The 21,855-nt window shown below is 38.8% G+C and overlaps 1 protein-coding gene across 2 annotated transcripts in view; it reads left to right on the top strand.

Moving 5' to 3' along the window:
• The window catches only part of ANK3 (ankyrin 3), a 777,589-nt gene that overhangs the window by 120,359 nt on the left and 635,375 nt on the right, over window positions 1-21,855 (top strand). For both annotated transcript variants that reach the window (NM_001445066.1, NM_001445067.1), the window contains 1 exon segment: window positions 964-1,002. In NM_001445066.1, the coding sequence (NP_001431995.1) occupies window positions 964-1,002 (39 nt within the window).

Below are 21,855 nucleotides of genomic sequence, written 5' to 3'. Positions count from 1 at the left end.
TGGGAACTCTCAGACTTCATATTTTATACTTTATGATTTGATAGTGGATTTTTAAAAACTGACAGATCAAATAACCTTGGGAACATCAATTTGTATGGATTTCAATACAGCTGAATTAACAAACGCATGTGACATTGAGCTGAAGGTCCAAAGCAGAATGTTCCTTTCTTCACATGTTACATATTTAATCTTTGCTTCCTGTCGAAATAAGTTGCCCCTTGGATGTTTTACTGTGTCCTAATAGGAAATGGGCTAAAGGCATTTTCCCCTCAATGGAATAAAGTTAACATTTTGTACAAGCAGAAAGTCAGCCTTAACCTTCATCTTGGAGAGCCTGTACTCAGAGTGGGTGCTTAGTGTTTTTTTTTTTTTTTTTTTTTTTTTTTTTTTTGAGGTTGTAATAATATTATAGGAGCTGTGTCATCTCTTGCATGAGCAAGCTTTTGGCTTTTACATGCCTTGTTATTCTGGCTCTTGGTAAACAGTATTTGGGGTAATGAAGTTTGAGAGAGAAAATGGATTTCTCATAATAGCTGTAGAGAGAAGTTGTACCGGGAAATATTGCACTATGCCAGCATTTTCACACAGAGGAAAAAAAATTTTTTTGCATTATCTTTATTATAACTGTTGAAGTTGTATCTCCTGGGCATATTCATTTCAAATTCAGGTTCATACTTTTTGTGCATTTGGCACAATGTCATTTTTAAAAATTTGATTCAAATTATTGATAACATTGATTAGGTATACAAACTTCCAAGCATTTCTTTATTGAGTAGTTGTCTAAGCATCTCCTGTAGGCTTCTTTCACTATAACCCATCATATTCCTGTTTTTTTTTTTTTTCTTTTGAGATGATCCCTCTGTTTTTAAGTCCATTAATAACAAGCATTTGTAAATTACTATGGTGTAAATAGATGAAATTCTTTCATACTTGCTAACTGTTTGTTGTTGTTGTTGTTTTTAGGGTGACTATGGAGCCTACAGTTCACGAAGCTCTAGAAAGGTAAACAAAATTAACAGAGTTCAACAAATACATGTGTTTTCCCTTCTTTTCTGTAATTATAAACCTGGACTCAAATGAATTTTCTTTATATGTGGTGCTACTTTTAACTAGTTTATTACTTTTTTAAAATTAGAGAACAATTTGAAAGCTTTTACAGTTTTGCCTAGTGGGGTCATCTGGTCACTTGGACACGTGCTTATGGCATGATGGTAGCTTCAGGGTGTTCACTGTGGTTCCATGGCTGGTCCTCAGCTGTGCACTTTGAGGTTTCAGTTTATGGCATGTGACAGTAGCCATGTTCCCTGGAGGCTGATACAGGTCAAATTCTTCATGATATAATGTCATGAAAACCAAATGCTTGGCTTAGCTTATTAGTACGTTTTCTTTCCTCCTCTGGCAAAGCCTGTGTGGAAGTCCAATTGGGATTGGCCTCTTGCTTTCAGATCTGGAATTAGAATAAGGAGACTGGCGTGAAGGGTTTGATTGTGAAAGACTTTTTAGCCGTGATTACTTGATGAGTCTGTCTGACCTTGAGGGTGTTCTGCTCAGTGGTCCATGCAGATGCCTTTTTATTGCATTTCACTTTATTGCACTTCACAGGTGTTGTGGGTTTGTATGTTTGTTTGTTTTTACAAATTGAAGGTTTGTGGCAACTCTGCATCAAGGAAGTCTATTTATGCCATTTTTCCAACTACTTACTTCATATCTTTGTGGGTGCCACATTTCAGTGATTCTCACCGTATTTCAAATGTTTTTGTTTTTACTGTATTTCTTAGAATGATATGTGATCAGAGATCTTTGATTTTACTATTGTAATTGTTTGAGGCGGGGACATGAACTGCAAGCACATTAGATCACAAGCTTAATCCAAAAATGTGTGTGTTCTGGCTGTACCACTGACCTGTCTTTCCCCATCTTTGTCCCTTTCCTTGGGGCCTCCCTCTCCCCTGAGACACAGCATTGTTGCAGCTAATTAATAACCCTACAGTGGCCTCGAAGTGTTCAAGTGAAAGAAAGAGTCCACGTCTCTCACTTTAAATCAAAATTTAGAAATGTTGTCGCTTAGTGAGGAAGGCATGTAGAAAACTGAGACAGGCCGAAAGCTAGGCCTCTGGCACCAAACGCTTAGCTGAGTTGCGAATGCAAAGGAAACATTCTTGAAGGAAATTCAAGTGAACTCCAGTGGACACACAGATGATAAGAAAGCAAAACAGCCTCATTGCTGAGAAGGAGAAAGTTTGAGTGGTCCAGATAGACAATCAGACCAGCCACAACAGTCTGTTCATCCAGAGTCTCATCCAGGGCAAGGCCCTACTCTTTTCAGTTCTGCGAAGGCTGAGAGAGGTAAGGAAGCTGCAGAAGAAAAGTCTGAAGCTGGCAGAGGTGGGTTTATGAGGTTTGAGGAAAGGAGCCATCTCTGTAACATGCAAGCACAAGGGGAAGCAGTAAGTGCTGATACAGAAGCTGCAGCATGTTGTCTAGAAGACCTAGCTAAGATAATAAATGAAGGGGGCTACACTAAACAACAGATTTTCAATGTGAACAAAACAGCCTTCTATTGAAAGCAAATGCCATCCAGGACTTTCATAGCTAGAGAGGAGAAGTCAGTGCCTGGCTTCAAAGCTTCAAAGGACAGGCTGACTCTCTTGTTAGGGCCTAGTGATTTTTAAGGCATTTTTTAGGCAGCTGGTGACTTGAAGTTGAAGCTAATGCTCATTTACCATTCCCCAAATCCTAGGGCCTTTGAAGAACTGTGCTTCGTCTATTCTGCCTGTGCTCTACAAATACAACAACAGAGCCTGGATGACAGCACATCTGTCAACAACACGGTTTACTGAATATTTTAAGCCCACTATTGAGACCTACTACTCAGAAAAGAAAGATTCCCTTTGAATTATTACTGCTCACTGACAATGCACCTGGTCACCCAAGAGCACTTATGGAGATGAGCAATGAGATTAATATTGTTTTCAGCAATACCATCCTGCTAACATACCATCCATTATGCAGCCCGTGGATCAAGGTGTAATTTCAACTTTTGAGTCTCATTATTTAAGAAATATATATATATATTTTTTTCTTTTTTTTACCATTTATATATATATATATTTTTTTTTTTCTACTGTACAGCATTGTGACCCAATTACACTCACATGTATACATTCTTTCTTCTCACATTATGTGTTCCATCATAAGTGACTAGACAGAGTTCCCAGTGGTACACAGCAGGATCCCATTGCTAATCCCTTCTGAAGGCAACAGTCTGCATCTCTTTACCCCAAGCTCCCAGTCCCTCCTACTCCCTCCCCTAAGAAATATATTTTATAAGGCTAAAACTGTCATAGATAGTGACTCCTCTGATGGATCTGGGGAAAGTAAACTCAAAAATCTTCTGTAAAGGATTTGCCATTCTAGATGCCCTTAAGAATATTCATGGGAGTTCCCATTGTCGCTCAATGGTAACAAACCTGGCTAGTATCCATGAGGATGTGGTTTCAATCCCTGGCCTTGTTCAGTGGTTAAGGATCTGGTGTTGCCATGAGCTATGGTATATAGGTCACAGACACAGCTCGGATTGGTAGCTCCAATTCCACCTCTAGCCTGGGAACTTCCTTATGCTGCAGGTATGGCCCTTAAAAAAAAAATTATGAATTCATGGGGAGAGGCCGAAATATCAACATTAACAGGAGTTTTAGAAGAAGTTGGTCCCAACCCTCCTTGGGTGACTCAAAGGGATTCAAGTCTTCGGTGGGGAAAGTAATTTCAGCTGGAGTGGAAGTAGTAAGAGAACTAGAATCAGAAGTGGAGTCTGAAACAGTGAGTTGTTGCCATCTCATGATAAAACTTGAATAGATGAGAAGCTGCTTCTAATGGATGAACCAAGAAAGTAGTTTCTTGGGAATCCATTCCTGGTGAAGATGCCGTGAAGATTACTAAAATAACAACATAGCATTTAGGATATTATGTAAACTTAGTTGATAAAGCAAGGTTTGAGAGGACTGACTCCAATTTTGAAGTAAGTTCTGTGGGTAAAATGCTGTGAAACAGCATTGCATGCTACAGAGAAATCACTCATAATAGGAAGGGTCCATCAGTGCGGTGACCTTTATTATTTTATTATTATTATTATTACCTTTTTAGGGCTGCATATGCAGCATACGGAGGTTCCCAGGCCAGTGGTGGAATCAGAGCTATATCTGCCAGCCTACACCCCAGAGACAGCAATGCGGGATCTGAGCCACATCTGTGACCAACACTGCAGCTCACAGCAATTCTGGATCCTTAATCCACTGATCAAGGCCAGGGATCAAGCCTGCATCCTTATGGATATACTAGTCGGGTTTGTTAACACTGAGCCACAATGGGAACTACTTTTTGTCTTATTTTAAGAAATCGCCACAGCCACCCCAGCCTTTAGCCGCCACCGCCTTGCTCAGTCAGCAGCCATCAACATTAAGACAAGATTCCTCTGCCAGCTAAAAGATTACTGACTCTGAAAGCAGATTGATGGAGAGCATTTTTTAGCAATAAAGTCTTTTTAAATTAAAGTATGTACATTGTTTTTTCAGACATGATGCCACTGTACACTTAATACATTACAGTATAGTATTAATATAACTTAATTTTATTGAAGTATAGTTGATTTACAGTGTTGTGTTATTGCTGCTGTAGAGCAAAGTGACTCACTTATACATGTGTATATGTTCTTCTTCATATTATTTTCCATTATGGTTTATCACAAGATATTAAATATTAATATAACTTTTAAATGCACTGAGACCAAAAAAAATCCATGTGACTTGTTTTATTGTGATATTTTGATTTATTGCAGTGGTCTGGAACCAAACCTACAATATTTCTGAGATATGCCTATAAAGGCTACAAATTCCCTCTTGGCTTCCCATCTACCTGGGAAGCACTTTCCACCTGCTCATAACATCTACCAGTCTTTGAGCTTTTAGACTGGGAGGTGTGATTCTTTTCAACTGTAAGGCTCAGGTAAGGGTTAAGACAGATGGCATTTGAATATCAACTCTGCTTGGCTCTGTGCTCTTGAACAAGGAACTAAATGGCTTTAGGCTTCATTTTCCTCATTTGAATAGGTTAGTAAGAGCACCTACCTCATAGGTTTCTTGTGAGGTGAAACACTCAACTTAGTGACATAATGAGAGCTCAATAAATATCAATTACTATAATTCATGTTCTTATAGCACGGTGTTTTTTCTTGTTGACTTCTGTACATGTGTATGGATTTTATTGGATTGAATTATGTGAAGTTGCCATTTTGGTATGTCAGAATCATCAGCTATTTCAGGTGGCTCAATCCAATAATAATTCACTTAAAATTCTATTTCTTATCTATAGGTCCTTTAATTATTTTGCTTAACACATATCACTACCTTTGTTTGAAATATAGGTGCCCTTGAATTATCTTCCTTAGCTCGTATTGTTTTGTTGTCGCTCAAAGAAATGGTAGCAAAATACAGATTTTTGGGGGTCATGATTTACTCATAAGAATGATGATAATGAGATTTTTTTCATGGGTTCAGTAGGCATTTCTCATCATGTCATCAGCAGGGTCTCAATTCTGCGGGATGTTGCAGTGCTGCTGGTCAGTGTTATTTGTGTCATGAGTGATAAGCTGAAATCAAGTTCATCTGAGTCCTATACTTAATTTCATCTTGCCCATGTTTAATACATCTAACCTCTTGAAGAAATTTCGCAGTTTTAAGGTATTTCCTTTTCCAGGAATTTTAACAGACAAAAGCATAACTATCTTATTTTCTAATGGTAAAAAAATGAATCACATTTTAAATAACTGGACCAAGAGCATAGCTCCAGTTAGTAGCTGTACAGAGAGTTGAGCAGAGATCTTCATAATTTCAAAGCTAAGGTAGGTTTTGATAGGTTTTGTATAGTTAGATGAATAAAACCTATCAAAGGCTGTCTCAAATAGTGATGGCAGAATCAAAACATGAATGGGTGTCTTCCAGCTTCCCCATTCCTGCCCTATTTCTAGGATTCAGTGGTTACTCAAAAGCGTCTTTGACCACGGTTTAAAATTTTTAATCAATTATTTTAATACATGATATCATTGTCAGAATGAATGAAATATGAATTTTACTAGTGCTCTGATGAATAACAGCAATATATGTTGCCACATTTCAAGGTTGAAATATTTTTATCTTAAATCTTCCATGAGTATTCATGTGTGAATTTAGAACTTTCTTGTTCTGTTCTGCTCATATATTTGTACACAGACTGACCTCCTTTAAGTAGCCTTCAGCCATTTAAACAGCTTCTGGAAGGAACGCATGACCATGCTACCTTCTATAGCAATCTTTTACACAAGGTTTAAGTGCTGTCTTTTAAAAAATTTTTTAAATTAAAATATAGTTGATTTACAGTGTTGTGTCAACTTCTGCTGTACAGCATAGTGCTCCAGTCACACATATATATGTATATTCTTTTTCTATCTTTCATCATGTTCTATCCCAAGAGATTGGGTATAGTTCCCTGTGCTATGCAGTAGGACCTCATTGCTTATCCATTTTAAACATAATGGTTTGCACCTATCAGCCACATCCCATTACCTCCTCCCACCCACTTGGCAACCACAAGTCTCTTCTCTATGTCTATGAGTCTGTTTCTGTTTTGAAGATATGTTCATTTGTGCCATATTTTAGATTCCATATATAAGTGATATCATATGGTATTTGTCTTTCTCTTTCTGACTTCTCCTAGTATGAGCATCTCTAGTTCCATCCATGTTGCTGCAAATGGCATTATTTTGTTCTTTTTTATGGCTGAGTAGTGTTCCATTGTATATATGTACCACATCTTCTTAATCCATAAATGCTCTCTTTTCTGAGGTACTGGCTTTGTACCCATGATGTCTAAAGACAGGAGGCAGCTCTTGGGAGTTCCAAACTGAAGTGATTTCTCTAGAGGCTCCAATGTCATCAGAAGTTTGGTTAGGCGAGTGATCAAAACTGACTGGGCTAAGAATCAATGCCTTTTATCCCCAAAGTGAAAAATTTCTTCTCCTTTACATTTTTGGTATCTTGGGAGTATCTCTCCCGGCCTCTCTTTGGTTTGACTATAACTCAGCTGTCTCAGTGCCTTGGAACCCTGAGTGGCCTGTCAGCAGAGTTGGCTGACTTTTCCAGTCATGTTTCAAAGAACATGCCAGAAGTCAGAGATCTGATCTCTGATGAGGCCCCTTACCACTTGGCCCCCAGCTTCTCCAGGTGCTTCAAGCTCAGCCCACTTGGCCATCAAAATGGGGCCCCAGGAAGCAACACAGAATCTTTTTACAGAATTCTTGTTACTGAATCCCCTCACCCAGTTAAAATATTAAGGTCCTTCTGGGATTCAATAACCAGACATGACTTCATGGAATGCAACATGAAGGGGTGGCTTGGGTGAATTTGGAGTTTAATGAGATAAAAAGAATCAGGAAAAATGAAAGGAAACCCATTTATTATGTCTGGGTGTTGGAGTCTTTCTCTCCCCTACCTACTACTCTGATTATGCATTTTTAGAGAATATGAAGCCAAAAGCAGCATTTAAGAGGTTGAGGTCACCTCTTTTAAAGCTTGTATGCCCAAGACTTGCCTGGGCCAGCCTTTGATTTAGATGTTGGTAAATGTGACTTGACATCCACAGCTAGGTGTGCTGTCAGAGTGTTCGATTTACTTAATAGAAAGGATGAAGTCAAGCGTGAGCCTCTGTGATAGAATTCTTTTGTCTTTGAACTGAGGAATATGAGTAATTGGGAACAATGCTGCGTCGTGTTGGGCCAAGCCTGCATCCTGATGACACAGTTCTAAGAACTATCAGAATTGACTCATGCCCACCTTAAGGGTTGGGTGACAAGGAGGCTGACTAAAAATACCTGGATAATTGGTGGTGTTTGCAAAAGTTTGTTTTGCTTTTGCATTCAGAACAGATTGGAGCTGCCATAATGCAGATGCCATGCTGCCCTGAAGATCTTTGTGTGGAGAGGCTGAATGACGTCAGGTTCAGATGGGCAAATGTTCTGGGGATGCCCGCTGTCACTTCCCTGTGCTCAGGACTGATCTGGTGCCTGGGATGTGACTTCTCCTCTTTGTTCCTTCTGGAAGGGGTGTGGTTAGTAGGAAGACAGGACTCCCATCATCATTTGGGAGTAACAGTCAGTCCCCAGACGCTTTTTAGGGATGTCCAAGGAAGACGTGTTTGCTTTAATTTCTGTTCTAGAGAGAATGTTACCCTAGGCCTTTTATTAGAAAAATGTGTTAGGGGAGTTCCTGGTGGTCTAATGGTTAAGATTTGGCATTGTCACTGCTATGGCCTGGCTGGAAACTGAGATCCCATATCAAGCCTGTGCATGTGGCCAAAAATGTGTAAGGAATACATGTATATATGTGTGTGTGTGTGTGTGTGTGTGTGTGTGTGTGTGTGTGTGTGTATGTGAATAGAGGTGGAAGAGAGGAAGGGGGATGGGGATGTATGGAGAAAGAAAGAGGAGGGAGATTTGGAAGATTAAAAAATAATATCACATATTCAGGATGGTTATACATGCATATGATTTTCCTGTATTAGAAATCATAAATGACACTTCAGTCGTTGACTAATGTCCGGTTATCATATACAAGTAAGTTATGCAAGTTTGGAACCCATGAGCTTAGAATTCTGGCTCAGCAGACTAATCAGTAACCAAAAAGTGTTCATCTCATGCACTCACAAAACGATGCTCTCTAAGATCCTTCTACACCATGAAAAATTTTAATTTTTCAGTTTGCTCTGTCTTAGAGTACCCCACTCCAAAGTTGTTGAAGATTTCAGAAATGTCAGATATCGCAGTATTTTCTCCCAGACATTTGATGCTATCTAATTACTCTCCCTGAAAGTGGAGGGAATAATCTACTTTATTTTTATCTTGCAGGTTTATTTTACTTTGCTCAAGTTTGTGGTAAGGATATCATGTTTGCCCTGTAAAAGGACTTAAAATATGGTGGTGACATTAGTAGTTTAGTTTGGTTACTATTAGTAGTTTAGATTGGTTACTAGATTCAAGATTTTGGCAGTTGGTAGAGTTTCGTTGCTAAAGATATAATTTTTTAAAAGAATCTTTCTACAAAGGGGTCCCATTCTTTTTTTTCCCTCATGCTTAGTAAACACCTTAGTAAACATTTAACTCCTTTTGTGAATTGTCTATCCTTGTCTTTGGCTATTATTTTATTAGGGTATTAATGTTTTTCTTGTTAGTTCATAGAAGCTTTTTTAAGTTTTAATATTCTTAGTCCTTTGACTCCATTTTGGTGGCAAATATTTTTCTAGAGTTCCTTAGCCTTTTAATTCTCTTTATATTACATCTAACTAGCAAAGTTTAATTAAAAAATGTAGTAAACTGGCATGTATTTTCCAACTATGGCATAACTGTTAACTGTAGAATTATTTTCAGATATGTTAATTTTTAGAAAACATGTTTGAGCATAGTTTTGGATAATTTTTTTTTTTTTTTTTTGGCTGTGTCTATATCATGTGAAAGATTCTGGGCCAGGGATCTAGCCCGAGCTATAGGAGCGACCCAAGCCGCTGCAGTGACAACGGTGGATCTCTAACCCACTGTACCACAAGAGAACTCCTTGGATCATATTTTTTACCCAAAAATCAAAAGGTGGAGATAATGTGGCTGAAAGATAGGCTAGGATCATGCTGAGGGCTTTGAATTCTTGGCTAAGGAGATCAATCTAGTGTAGATTTGTATCCCCTCACATTGGTGGCACTTGTGGATGATGATATGGTACGGTGTCAAATGTGTTCATCTCTTGGAAGCATTGGGGTAGATCCCAAGCTGGACACTGTCTTCTTATTTCATTCACTCTTCTTTAAACTCTCACAGAAGTCTCTATGGCAGTCGTTTTTCCTGGGTTTATCCATATCACATCGAAATTCATAATCACATAAGAAAGTCTTACTATGTGAACATGTCTTAACTGAGTCTCTAGAATTCAGACGAGCACCCTGGAATTCTAAGGTGAATTCTTGCCCTTCCACTCTCATTTTTATGATGGAAAGTGTGGCCCTAATGTGGGTAATGGAGTGGTTCCTGCTCACAAACTACTTTTTTTATAGGATGGAACATCCTACTGGTTCAAGTCTGGCAAACTAATCACTAGTTAGGAATTGTGAACAGGTTGTCTGACAGCTTATAGTCCTCAATTTTGTTATTTCTAAAGGGATGTAATAACAGGTCCTTACCTCATAGAGTTGTTATGAAAATAAAATTAGGACTCGCCATTCTCATAAAAGTTCTTGGTGCATTCTTTGTGCCTGCTAAATGAGAAACCATCACATGCAGATGCCATTTCTTTCCTTTTCCTCAATTGACATTCTGAGCCCATCTTCCATGTAGTAGGTTTTAAGAGAACAGTGGTAAAGCCCAGGAAATGATGAGGACTTAATTTTTTTGAATACTTTTAAATACTGTATAAATGAAGCAGTAGGCAAGGAGGTGGTGATGGATCCAGGAAGCAGTGCTTTAAAATCCATTTTCAAAAATGGTAAAATTTCTTACCATGGATGCCCACATGCCATCCATCTCAACATCCATTTGTAATATTCTTTTTAGTTGTTTTGTTTGTTTGTTTGTTTGTCTTTTTATACACCCACAGCATATGGAAGTTCCCAGGCTAGGGGTTGAGTTGGAGTTGCAGCTGCTGGCTTACGCCACAGCCATAGCAACGCCAGATCCAAGCTGTGTCTATGATCTACACTGCAGCTCTGGCAACCCTGGATCCTTAACCCACTGATCAGGGCCAGTGATTGAACTCGCATCCTCATGGATACTAGTTGAGTTTGTTACTGCTGAGACACAAGGGGAACTCCCCATTTGTAATATGCTAAATGTTGGATCAGAATAGAAGAACAAGGAGTTCTCTTTGTGGCACAGTGGAAACAAATACGACTAGGAACCATGAGGTTGTGGGTTTGATCCCTGGACTCGCTCAGTGAGTTAAGGATTTGGTGTTGCCGTGAGATGTGGAGACGCGGCTCAGATCCTTTGTTGCTGTGGCTGTGGTGGAGGCCAGCAGTTGTAGCTCTGATTTGACCCCTACCCTGAGAACCTCCATATGCCACGGATGTGGCCCTAAAAAGCAAAAAAAAAAAAAAAAAAAGAAGAACAGGATTTGAGAATGTTAATGTCATTTTTGGTCTTAATGATAAATGTTTATATATCTAATATATATATTATCACTACATTTATAGATATCACCATATTTTGGTCTTAGTGATAAATGGTTATCTATCTAATGTGCATGTTATCACTATACGTATATAGATATCATTATATGTAATGTATGTATGTATGCACATGTTTGCATGCACACACACAGACACACGAAGTCTGTGTTTGTATGATATATATAATAATGTAAGTTAGAGCTCTAAAAAGTCTTCATAACTCCAAATTCCTGTTGAGCCCCTTGATAAGAGTTATTCCTGGTGGAGGACATGGGGAGGAGCTTGAGTGCGATAAGTACTGCTTTTCTAAGCTACAATGATGGGCTCCTTTCTTCACGGTAGAGATAATGCATATCATCCCCTGCTCTGTCTTAACTCCAATTCAAGAGGTCATTGGAAGAAAAAGTCATTCTGTCTCAGGCCAGAAAGAGAATGGGACACCTGTGTATTTCTTAGGTTCACGAAAGACAAAAGGACTTCCTGATGTAGCTGATTGTGGTTTGTCTTTTGAACTTATAACCAATACACTGATATTTAATTACTTCAGATATCACAGTTAAAGAAAAGTAAATGAACTAACTGTTACTGAGAGGCCATTAAGATATTTTTTTTCTCACTAGAAAGGGAAGAAGTGTGTGGTGTAGATGTGCTATAGATGAGCTTGAGAGGGTGGTTGATGGAAACTCAAATCTTAGTCCCCTCTTTCAGTGTCTGAGTGTCCCCAGACACGTTACTTTACTTCTGGGAGCTTTGAATACCCTCTGTAAATCAGATGTGATAGCTGCCTCATGTTTATAATACCCAGTATGGTCCCTAGCACAGAGCTTTACTGAGAAAATACTAGCTCTTTGTATCTTGACCTGGAAGGTAATGCTTTTTTTTTTTTTTTTTTTAAAGTTCTTTCATTCTGTGAGTACATGTCTATGGGAATGACTGTTAGATAAGCCTTTCCTCACCTAAAGAATGCATTTCCTTTATACTTCTCTTTCTGTTCCATTTCAAATAAAGGTTCAAGCTCTCTCATTTCCCTGATACCTTTGCCTAAGACTAACTCAACCTACGACAGCTTGTTGGGTGGATTCCATGCATCTGTTCTTTGCAAGTGTTCTTCCTGCCGGATCTGGGGTGCAATGAGGTGAGAGTCATATTTTGCTAGGAGTCTTAGCTATGGATGATTCCAGCACATTTATTATGACACAGGTGATGCTTTTGAAATTGTGCAGGAAGCTGAAGTGACTAATGTGGCAGGTCAAAGCTGACAGCCATAGGAGAAAACACTTCTTATGCAGGGACTGGGTTCCATCTCAGATTCCTCTTCTCATTTCTGTGAATTCTGTGCTTCTGCTAAAGGCTGGCCTTTCCCACCTGCCTGCCGCATTAAGTGAATGCAGCAGTTTCTGCAGATGTTGTTCATATGCCTAAACAAAGGTTAACACTTCCTGGCTACATGCCTAGCAAGGTTTCACCTTAAATTAATTGGGTCTTAGACACTCTCCAGTATCTAAAATTAAAATTGAGGAGTTCCTGCTATGGTGCAGTGGAAACGAATTCAACTAATATCCATGAAGATGTGGGTTCGATCCCTGGCCTTTCTTAGTGGGTTAAGGATCTGGCATTGCCGTGAGCTGTGGTGTAGGTCACAGACATGGCTCAGATCCCACATTGCTGTGCCTGTGGCTGTGGTGTAGGCCGGCAGCTGGAGTTCTGATTTGACCCCTAGCCTGGGAACTTCCATATGCCACAGGTGCAGCCCTAAAAAGCAAAAAAAAAAAAAAAAAAAAAATTGATCTAAGAAAAAGAATGTATATATATGTATGACTGGGTCACTTTGCTGTACAGCAGAATTGAGCACAACATTGTAAATCAACTATAGTTTAATAAAGAATTAAAAAATTAAAATTGACAGCTCTTTCACTTTTAATTCAACAGATATATGAATGCTTATATATATGTATATACATACATATATAGTCAAAGCATACTTTTTAATGTAAAGGTAACTTTTTAATCACCAAATGAGGGAAGACTTTTCCCTTTACAGAAATGTATGTTTTAGAAAGGAAGTTGTGTACTTTTTTCAAATCGTCTCATGAGACCAATTAATTTGGCTAATCAGAAGCTTTTAAATTATTTTTAGTTTGGTGCTGTTATCATTGTTCCAAAGGAAAAATGTTCCCCAAAACAGTTTACATTTGTGTTTATTTTTATCCTAATTTAGCCATCGAAAAATCTAAGAAATACATCATTTCTTTAAACATCAGAAAATGATAGGGAATTTAAAAATTATTACCTTTTATTTTTTATGTTCCTTTTCTAGTTATCAGTATTGGCAACCATCAACAACTAGTACCATATTTTCTGCTGGTTTAATGTCTAATGATAAAGCTGCATTCTTATTAGCCCAAGCACTTCTATTTTTCTGGGGGGGGGGGTTGTGGTTTTTGGTTTTTTTTTTAGTGATTTTTATTTTTTCCATTATAGTTGGTTTACAGTGTTCTGGAAGTTTTCTATTGTACAGCAAAGTGACACAGTCACACATACATATATACATTCTTTTTCTCACATTATCATGCTCCATCATAAGTGACTAGGTATAGTTCCCAGTGCTATATAGCAGGATCTCATTGCCCATCCATTCCAAAGGCAATAGTTTGCATCTATTAACCCCAGATTCCCAGTCCACCCACTCCCTCCTCCTCCCCCTTGGCAACCCCAAGTCTGTTCTCCAAGTCCACGAGTTTCTTTTAGGCAGAAATAAGCTGAAATACTTTACTAATAATTTGGAGCTCTGGAGAAAATCATTACCACCATGATTTGTACAGTGTTCCTCAAGCAAAAAGGAAATGTTGCATAAAACAAGAAAGGGTATTTAGAAGTTGTATCTGTTTCCTGTTACTTTATTTTATTGACTTTTAGACCATCCTTATGAAATGAATGGAGAAGCTCTTCTCGATGTAATTTGATAGACAAATGGGAGCCCAGCTTATATGACTTAACGCAAGTCCCGTAATTGACCTATATATAGAGCCCGGACCTTGGTCCAGAGGTTTGTCCCACTGTCCCACTATTCAGCTCACTCATTTGAGAGAATGCATGCCTCCATTCGTGTCATGTCCCTGTGAGAAGCAGGCACGCCCTGTTCCTGGCTGGCCTGGACATTAAAGATTAATGGATAGATCCGTATCTAAGCATCAAGAAATAAACACCAGTCTACCAATGCATATGGACCATGCCGTGTGTGTCTCCACTTTTCCCTTCTCTAAGAGCATCTGGATTTGGATGCATCACACCTGGTAATATGTGTGGTTTATTTTTTTCCTCTGAGGAACCAAGATGGAGACAGACTCAAAGCTGGTCTGTGCCTGTCACTTGTGCTGATGCCAATAAGTTTACTGATTGTGTTTAGCAGGTTCGAGCTTTTAAGAGGAGTCTCTATGGAAATAAATTGCTCATTTTTAGGGATTGTCTAGTGCTGTGATCAGCCATAATCAAGGATGGTGGCAGAGTCTAAAAGAAAGTTATGATAATGTGTTTATTGGAAAACGAAGACAGCAAAATCTAAAATAAATCTTGTTCTGTTGTTCAGTAGCAATCTTGGGAACAGCATAGCAAATGAGCCATGACTAGTGGTGCTTATAAAGGTCTACTGTCTACATTCTCTCTCTCTCTCTCTGTGTTTTGTTTTGTTTTGTTTTAGCTCCTCCTTGGCATATGGAGTTCCTGGGTCAGGGATCAGATCTGAGCTGCAATTGCAACCTATACCACGTCTTTAGCAACTCTAGGTCCTTTAGCCCACTTTGCCAGGCTGGGGATTGAACCTGCGTCCTGGTGCTGCAGAGATGCCACCATCCTGTTGTGCCATAGGGGGAATTCCTACATTCTAACGCTTGAACAGAGTGATATAGTTTCAGGGAGATTGGTTGTTTTGTTTCAGTGATGGAGCGCACTTCTTATCAATGTTGGGGCCTTTCTTTCCCATGTGGAAGTTGTCTACTTAGAGCATAGGTGTTGAGGAATTACCATCAAGGGACTCAAAGTATTAGAGAATTTCCTTCTAGGTCTTTGGTTCCAGAAACTCCAGGGGTACTACTCTATCTTCCTTTCTTTGTTTGTTTCTTTTGCAAATATAGGTAACCTTGGAAAATATACTGAGTAGTTAGTGTCTATTTCCACAGCTCAGGCATGGAAATTTCTTACAGGCGAGAAACTGCTGCTTAGCCCGGTTGCTATGCAACCAGGAGAGGGTTCACAAGCCAGCAATCAAATGAGAGACAATATTTTCTTTTGATTATGGTCTGTCTTTTTTTTTTTTTTTTGTCAGCTTTTGTTTTTGCTATTGTGTATTTACATCCTTTGGGGAGTTTTATTTATAGAAATACCTTTTCAAGAGAAACTTTATTTGTTGAAGGCATTTTGGTTTGATCTTTTTAGATTAAAAAGGTGAGCAGTAGATGTTGAAATTAGACCTTGCAGCATATTAAATAGTTTTACCAAACGTGTTGGAGTTATATGTTGCTCTAGCCACTCTTTTATTAAGAAAACATCCATGTAGCTTTCCTCTGGTTTTTACTTATTGTGCACTTTGACATAAATTGGTGGCTTTGAAGCTGTGGGACCTTCACTTCTTATCTTTGAAAGTCATCTCTGAATAGAAGATCACTTAAACCTTTGCAATTAGGATTTATTTTAACTTAATTTTTTGGAACCATGCAAATCCTTCTTCAGTCTAACGCTCTCCCAATTGAGCTATTTTGACCATCTCATGTAAATCCTTCTTTTCAAAAATATTTGTATCTTGGGGGTTCCCGTCATGGCTCAGTGGTAATGAACCTGACTAGTATCCATGAGGATGTGGTTTTGATCCCTGGCCTTGCTCAGTGGTTTAAGGATCTGGCGTTGCCATGAGTTGTGGTGTAGGTCTCAGATGCATCTTAGATCCTGCATTGCTATGGCTGTGGCTTAGGCCTGCAGCTGTAGCTCTGATTCGACCCCTAGCCTGGGAACTTCCATATGCAGTGGGTGTGGCTCTTAAGAAAAAAAGTTTGGATCATTTTTTAAAAAATTGAAGCATAGTTGACTTACAGTATTTTATTAGTTTCAGGTGTACAACAGTGATTTGATATTTTTATATATCATTAATACATTATGAAATGATCATTACCATCTGTCATTTAAAGTTATTACAGTATTATTGACTATATTCCTTATGCTCTACATTTCACTCACAAGACTTATTTTGTAACTGGAAGTTTGTACCTGTGTGTGTGTATGTGTGTGTGTGTATGCACGCACGTGTATGTCTTTTTAGGGCCGTACCTATGTGATGTGCAAGTACCCAGGCTAGGGGTCGAATTGGAGCTGTGTAGCTGCTGGCCTCTGCCACAGCCATAGCAACTCGAGATCCACACTGAGTCTGTGACCTCACTGCAGCTCATGGCAATGCTGGATCCTCCACCCATTGAGCAAGGGCAGGGATCAAACCCGTGTCCTCATGGATACCACTCAGGTTTCTTACCTCTGAGCCACGAAAGGAACTCCATGAAGTTCATGCCTATTAATCCCCTTCACCTATTTTGTACATTTCCCCACTCCCCACCCTCTGCCCACTGTGTAAATCCTTGACCTTTACAAATTTTGTCTTTCAAATACCAAGGAGCCAGCTTTTAACAAATGATTGGGTAAATGCTTGCAACCGATGTTTGTATTTTCAGTTATACACTGATGTTTATTCACTGAGGCTGAGAAGGGTGCCTTAGAACTGTTGGGAGAGAAAGGAAGATGGAAAGGATACAAATATTCTGCCAGTGTCCCAGAGGAGAAATACATGGATTGTAGAAACAATGAGCATGATAGTGATATTTGGCAAAATAGCAGTTTGAGTTATTGAACTAATAGCTTGTGATGACTAAGAAGAACTGGCAATAACTGGGAGCCAAGATGATTGCACTATAGGAAAATCTTCTGTGAAATTAAACCTGTTTTCTTTCTGCTGATTTTACTATACTGGGGATTCATATAAATCTATAGCCACTGGATATAGATTTTAGTAATATGCTTGATGAAATTTCTTATGATAATCAGCATTTCATTACTGCAGTCCCTAGTTTTTATGCTTTAAAATAGCACTTAGCAGTTATTTCCCCCAGAGATGGCTCTCTATATAGAGTATTTGAAGAAATGAAACAGGACATTAAAACTAATAAAAATGTTTTTGAAATTCAGGGATGTAATATTTGCACATAAGTATTACCATTAACATTTTCCCCTTGTAATTTGGCCTACTATGGGAAAATTTGTTTTTTATTTTTTAAAGTCAGTGCTTAGTATTTTATTACGTGAGGCCATGTCCACCCTTTAGGACAGGGCAATTCAAAGCATTTAGAATGAGCTTATTTTTACTTCTGCCCTCCCAAAGCAAGTGGGGTTCTGCCTCTCACTTTTGTCACTGCTGGGGTTTTGTATATGAAGTGTCAGTTTCTCAATGACTGTTGGAAAAAGGATCGATACTTTGTCTTAATTCTTTGTAGAAAAGTAGAGAATGAACTGTTTTAAATCAAACCATGAAACAGTAGTACGAATGCTGATTTCTTTCATTTCTTCAGCCCAAACATTTGCTGAGTGGTGCCCTTGGTTTGAAGACAAGTGAGGAAAATGCATTTCTTGTTACATGCTAAACTCTCATACTGACCTTTATTTAAGACTCTTTTGGCCAACAGATGAAGCCTATGAACCACATCTCAGAAGGAAAATTTTAAAACATAAAATAAAAGAGAAGTTAATTATATTAAAATAGTTACTGGAGTTCCCATCGTGGCTCAGCGGAAACGAATCTGACTAGCATCCATGAGGATGCAGGTTCGATCCCTGGCCTTGATGAGCAGGTTAAGGATCTGGCATGGCTGTGGCTGTGGCTGTGGCCAGCAGCTACAGCTCTGATTGGACCCCCAGACTGGGAACCTCCATATGCCATGGGTGTAGCCCTAAAAAGACAATAAATAAATAAATAAAATAGTTACCACAGTTAAAAGTTGTGATTAACAGCTAAATTTATTAATGCATTAATAAAGTTTAGCAGAGATTTTAATATCAGCTGTATTTTTGAAATCATGAATTTAAGCAAAATCATGAGATACCTACCTAACTGTAGTGTATAGTAGGAAAGTAACTGCTATTTTTATTGGTGACAGTTGCAGATACTGTTAATTGTTAATACCCTGTGCCTTGTATCATGCCTTTATTTATCTACTTACTTTTTTTAGGGCTGCTTGTGTGGCCTATGGAAGTTCCCAGACTAGGGGTCAGATTGGAGCTATAGCTACTGGCCTACACCACAGCCACAGCAATACCGGATCCAAGCTGCCTCTGCATCCTACACCACAGCTCACGGCAATACCTGATCCTTAACGCACTGAGCGGGGCCAGGGATCGAACCCGTATCCTCATGGATATTAGTTGGGTTCCTTTCTGCTAAGCCATAACAGGAACTTCCTACTTACTTCCTTTTTAAAAATTAAAGTATAGTTGATTTACCATGTTGTGCCAATTTCTGCTGTACAGCAAAGTGACCTGGGTGTACATGTATATACATTCTTTTTCTCATACCATCTTCTATTGTGTTCTACTCTAAGAAATTAAATATACTTCCCTGTGCTGTACAGTAGGACCTCATTGCTTATCCACTCTCAATGTAAGAGTTTAGGGTTAGTACATGCCTATATTTACAACACAAGGAGGTGCCATAAAGATTTCCTTTAGCTGTTTATGAGAATAAAGATGTACTTTTTCCCATTCACAAATCCATAGATCCATGATGGTGGAGGGCAGGGTGTCCATATACCCCAATTAAAAATACCCTGTTTACGTGTTCATTATTAATTGTATCATAAAAGTAGTTGTCTTGAAAACAAAGTGAAATATAATATTAATGTAAGATTATGATATATTCTTTCCAGATGGTGAACTCCCTGGGATTAAAATCCTTGGGGATCTTCCAGTTGATGTGTTTAGCTTAAACTGTATTAAGCATGTATAACAGCAGAGGCAAATGAGTTTCAAACATGTCTGTTGTCCATGAGGCTGACTTCGATGAACAGAATGGCAGATCTTTACAGAAGATGGCACACTGCTGCACCCTTTGCCAATCTTCCATCGATGAAAGAGCATAAGAAATAAAGCCAGGAGTTCCTGTTGTGGCTCACTGGTAACGAACCCTGACTAGTATCCATGCAAATGCAGCTTCAATCCCTGGTGCTGCTCAGAGGGTTAAGGATGGAATGTTGCCATGAGCTGTGGTGTAGGTTGCAGACGTGACTTGGATCCCATATTTCTGTGGCTAATGCAGTTCTCTAGCCTGGGAACTTCTATATGCAGGAGGTGCAGCCATAAAAACAAACAAAAAGAGGAAATGAAGCCATAGTTTAAATAGAGAAATTTCATCTTTATAGCCTGGAAGAGGCCAAGGGAAAAGGCCCACTTTATTAATGAATAATGCCAATAGTCATGTTGGAAATCTTTTGTAGAAATAATAGCACTGATTTCATAGGTATTCGTGATAAATACATACATAGCACCTAGAGTCATGCTTGACATGTGGTAAGCCCTGTATTAGTATTATTACTATTCCAGCATAAATTTATACTACTGAGTTCTACAAATGTGTTGTGGAGGCTGTATTTCTTACTTTAAGAACTATATGCACACATACAACAGTGATAATTTAGGGTCTTATCAGCCTTGCATTGTGGGATGATATCAGAGACATATTTTAACTTTTTTTTTTAGTATGTAATACGTGAATATAAAATCCTAAAAATCTAAAATTGAATATGCAGTGAAAAGTGAATTTTCTTTGCTTCCTGTTACCCCAGTCACCCAATCCTCTTTTCCATAGGCAATGTGTTATACATATAAATAATAGATGCATCTTTTAAGGGAGATTTTATGCATATACAAGTTTGTGCACACCTACATATATAGCCTTTTAAATACAAAAATGGTTGCATTCAACCCCCTGTACTTTACCCTGAGCATATCAGTAAATATTCTGTCTTTGAGATTGTCCCATATAGAGTTGTCTTGTCCTTTTTTTTTTTTTTTTTTTTTTTTTTTGACACATAGTAGTCATTCATTCATAGCAATTTTGAAATCTTTGTTTGAACAGACATTGGGAAGGTTCCATACCTTGGTTTCTTATTTATTTATTTATTTATTTAATGGCTTTATCTGTGTCATATGCAAGTTTCCTGACTAGGGGTCTAATCGGAGTTGCAGCTGCCGGCCTACACCACAGCCACAGCAATGCCGGATCTGAGCTACACCTGCGACCTATGCTGTAGCTTATGGTAACATTGGATCCTTAACCCACTGAGTGAGGTCAGAGATTGATCCCATCTCCTCATGCGTACTATGTTGGGTTCTTAACCCACCGAGCCACAGCAGAAACTCCATATGTATTTTTTTTTTATTATAGTTGATTTACATTGTTGTGCCAATTTCTGGTGTACAGCATAGTGACCCAGTCATATGTATATAGTTTTTCTCCTACTATCTTCCAGCATGTTCTATCCCAAGAGATTGTATATAGTTCCCTGTGCTTGGGTTGGAAAATGCAAATTATCCATTTAGAATGGATAAGCAAGAAGGTCCTACTGTCTTGCCTTTTTTTTTTTTTTTTTTTTTGGTCTTTTTAGGGCTGCACCTGCAGCATATGGAGGTTCCCAGGCTAGGGGTCTAATTGGAGCTATAGCTGCTGGGCTATGCCACAGCCCCAGCAATGCCAGATCCGATCAGCATCTGCGACCTACAACCACAGCTCACAGAAATGCTGGATCCTTAATCCACTGGGTGAGGCCAGGTTTACTAGTCAGATTCATTTCCACTGAGCCATGATGGGAACTCCTGTCTTATCTTTTTAACTGAACTTTCAATTTTAGAATAATGTTATATTTGCTGAGAGGTTGCAAAGATGGTACAGTTCCCATACATTCCTTCCCCCATTCCCCCTACTTTAAACATATGACATTACTGTGGTATATTTGTCAAAACTGAGGAACAGCCCTCATGACTTTATTATTAACTGAATCCTGCACTCTATTCAGATTTCACTTGTTTTCTCCTATTGTCCTCTTTTCTGTTCCAGGATTCATGTGAAAGTCATTATGTCCCTTATAACCTCCTGGTGCCTGTGATTGTTTCTCAGATTCTCCTTGGTTATTGGCTATTTTCTGTAATGTCCCTTCATTGCACTTATCTTCTTCTCATGGTTGGACTAGACTTATGGGCTTGGGGGAGCATGACTACAGAGGACAAGAGCCCTTCTCATCACCACTCTCAAGAGTACATGCCATAGACATGGCTTATCAGCAGGGATGCTAACCTGGGTCACCTGAACAAGGTAGTGTTGCTAGGTTTTGTCCTAGAAAGTTGCTTTTTCCTCCTGTTCCATACTCCACTTTTTGGAAACAAGTCATTAAGTGCAGCACACACTCAGGTGACCCCATGTTCCACTTTCTTGGAAGGAGGATGGCATATGTGTGTTTAATGACTTTAGAACAGTCGCTTGGACTTGACATGGCACATGAAAGTCTGTGTTTGGCTTTTATTCATTCTCTCAAGAATAAA

The sequence above is a fragment of the Sus scrofa genome, chromosome 14, assembly GCF_054392235.1.
Source record: "Sus scrofa isolate SSC_HxYL_T2T_F1_AM1 chromosome 14, Sscrofa_HxYL_maternal_Yorkshire_Landrace_v2.0, whole genome shotgun sequence".
In the NCBI taxonomy this organism is placed as follows: domain Eukaryota; kingdom Metazoa; phylum Chordata; class Mammalia; order Artiodactyla; family Suidae; genus Sus; species Sus scrofa.
Note: the sequence above shows the minus strand (reverse complement) of the source record. Positions and strands in the feature narration are given on the sequence as shown.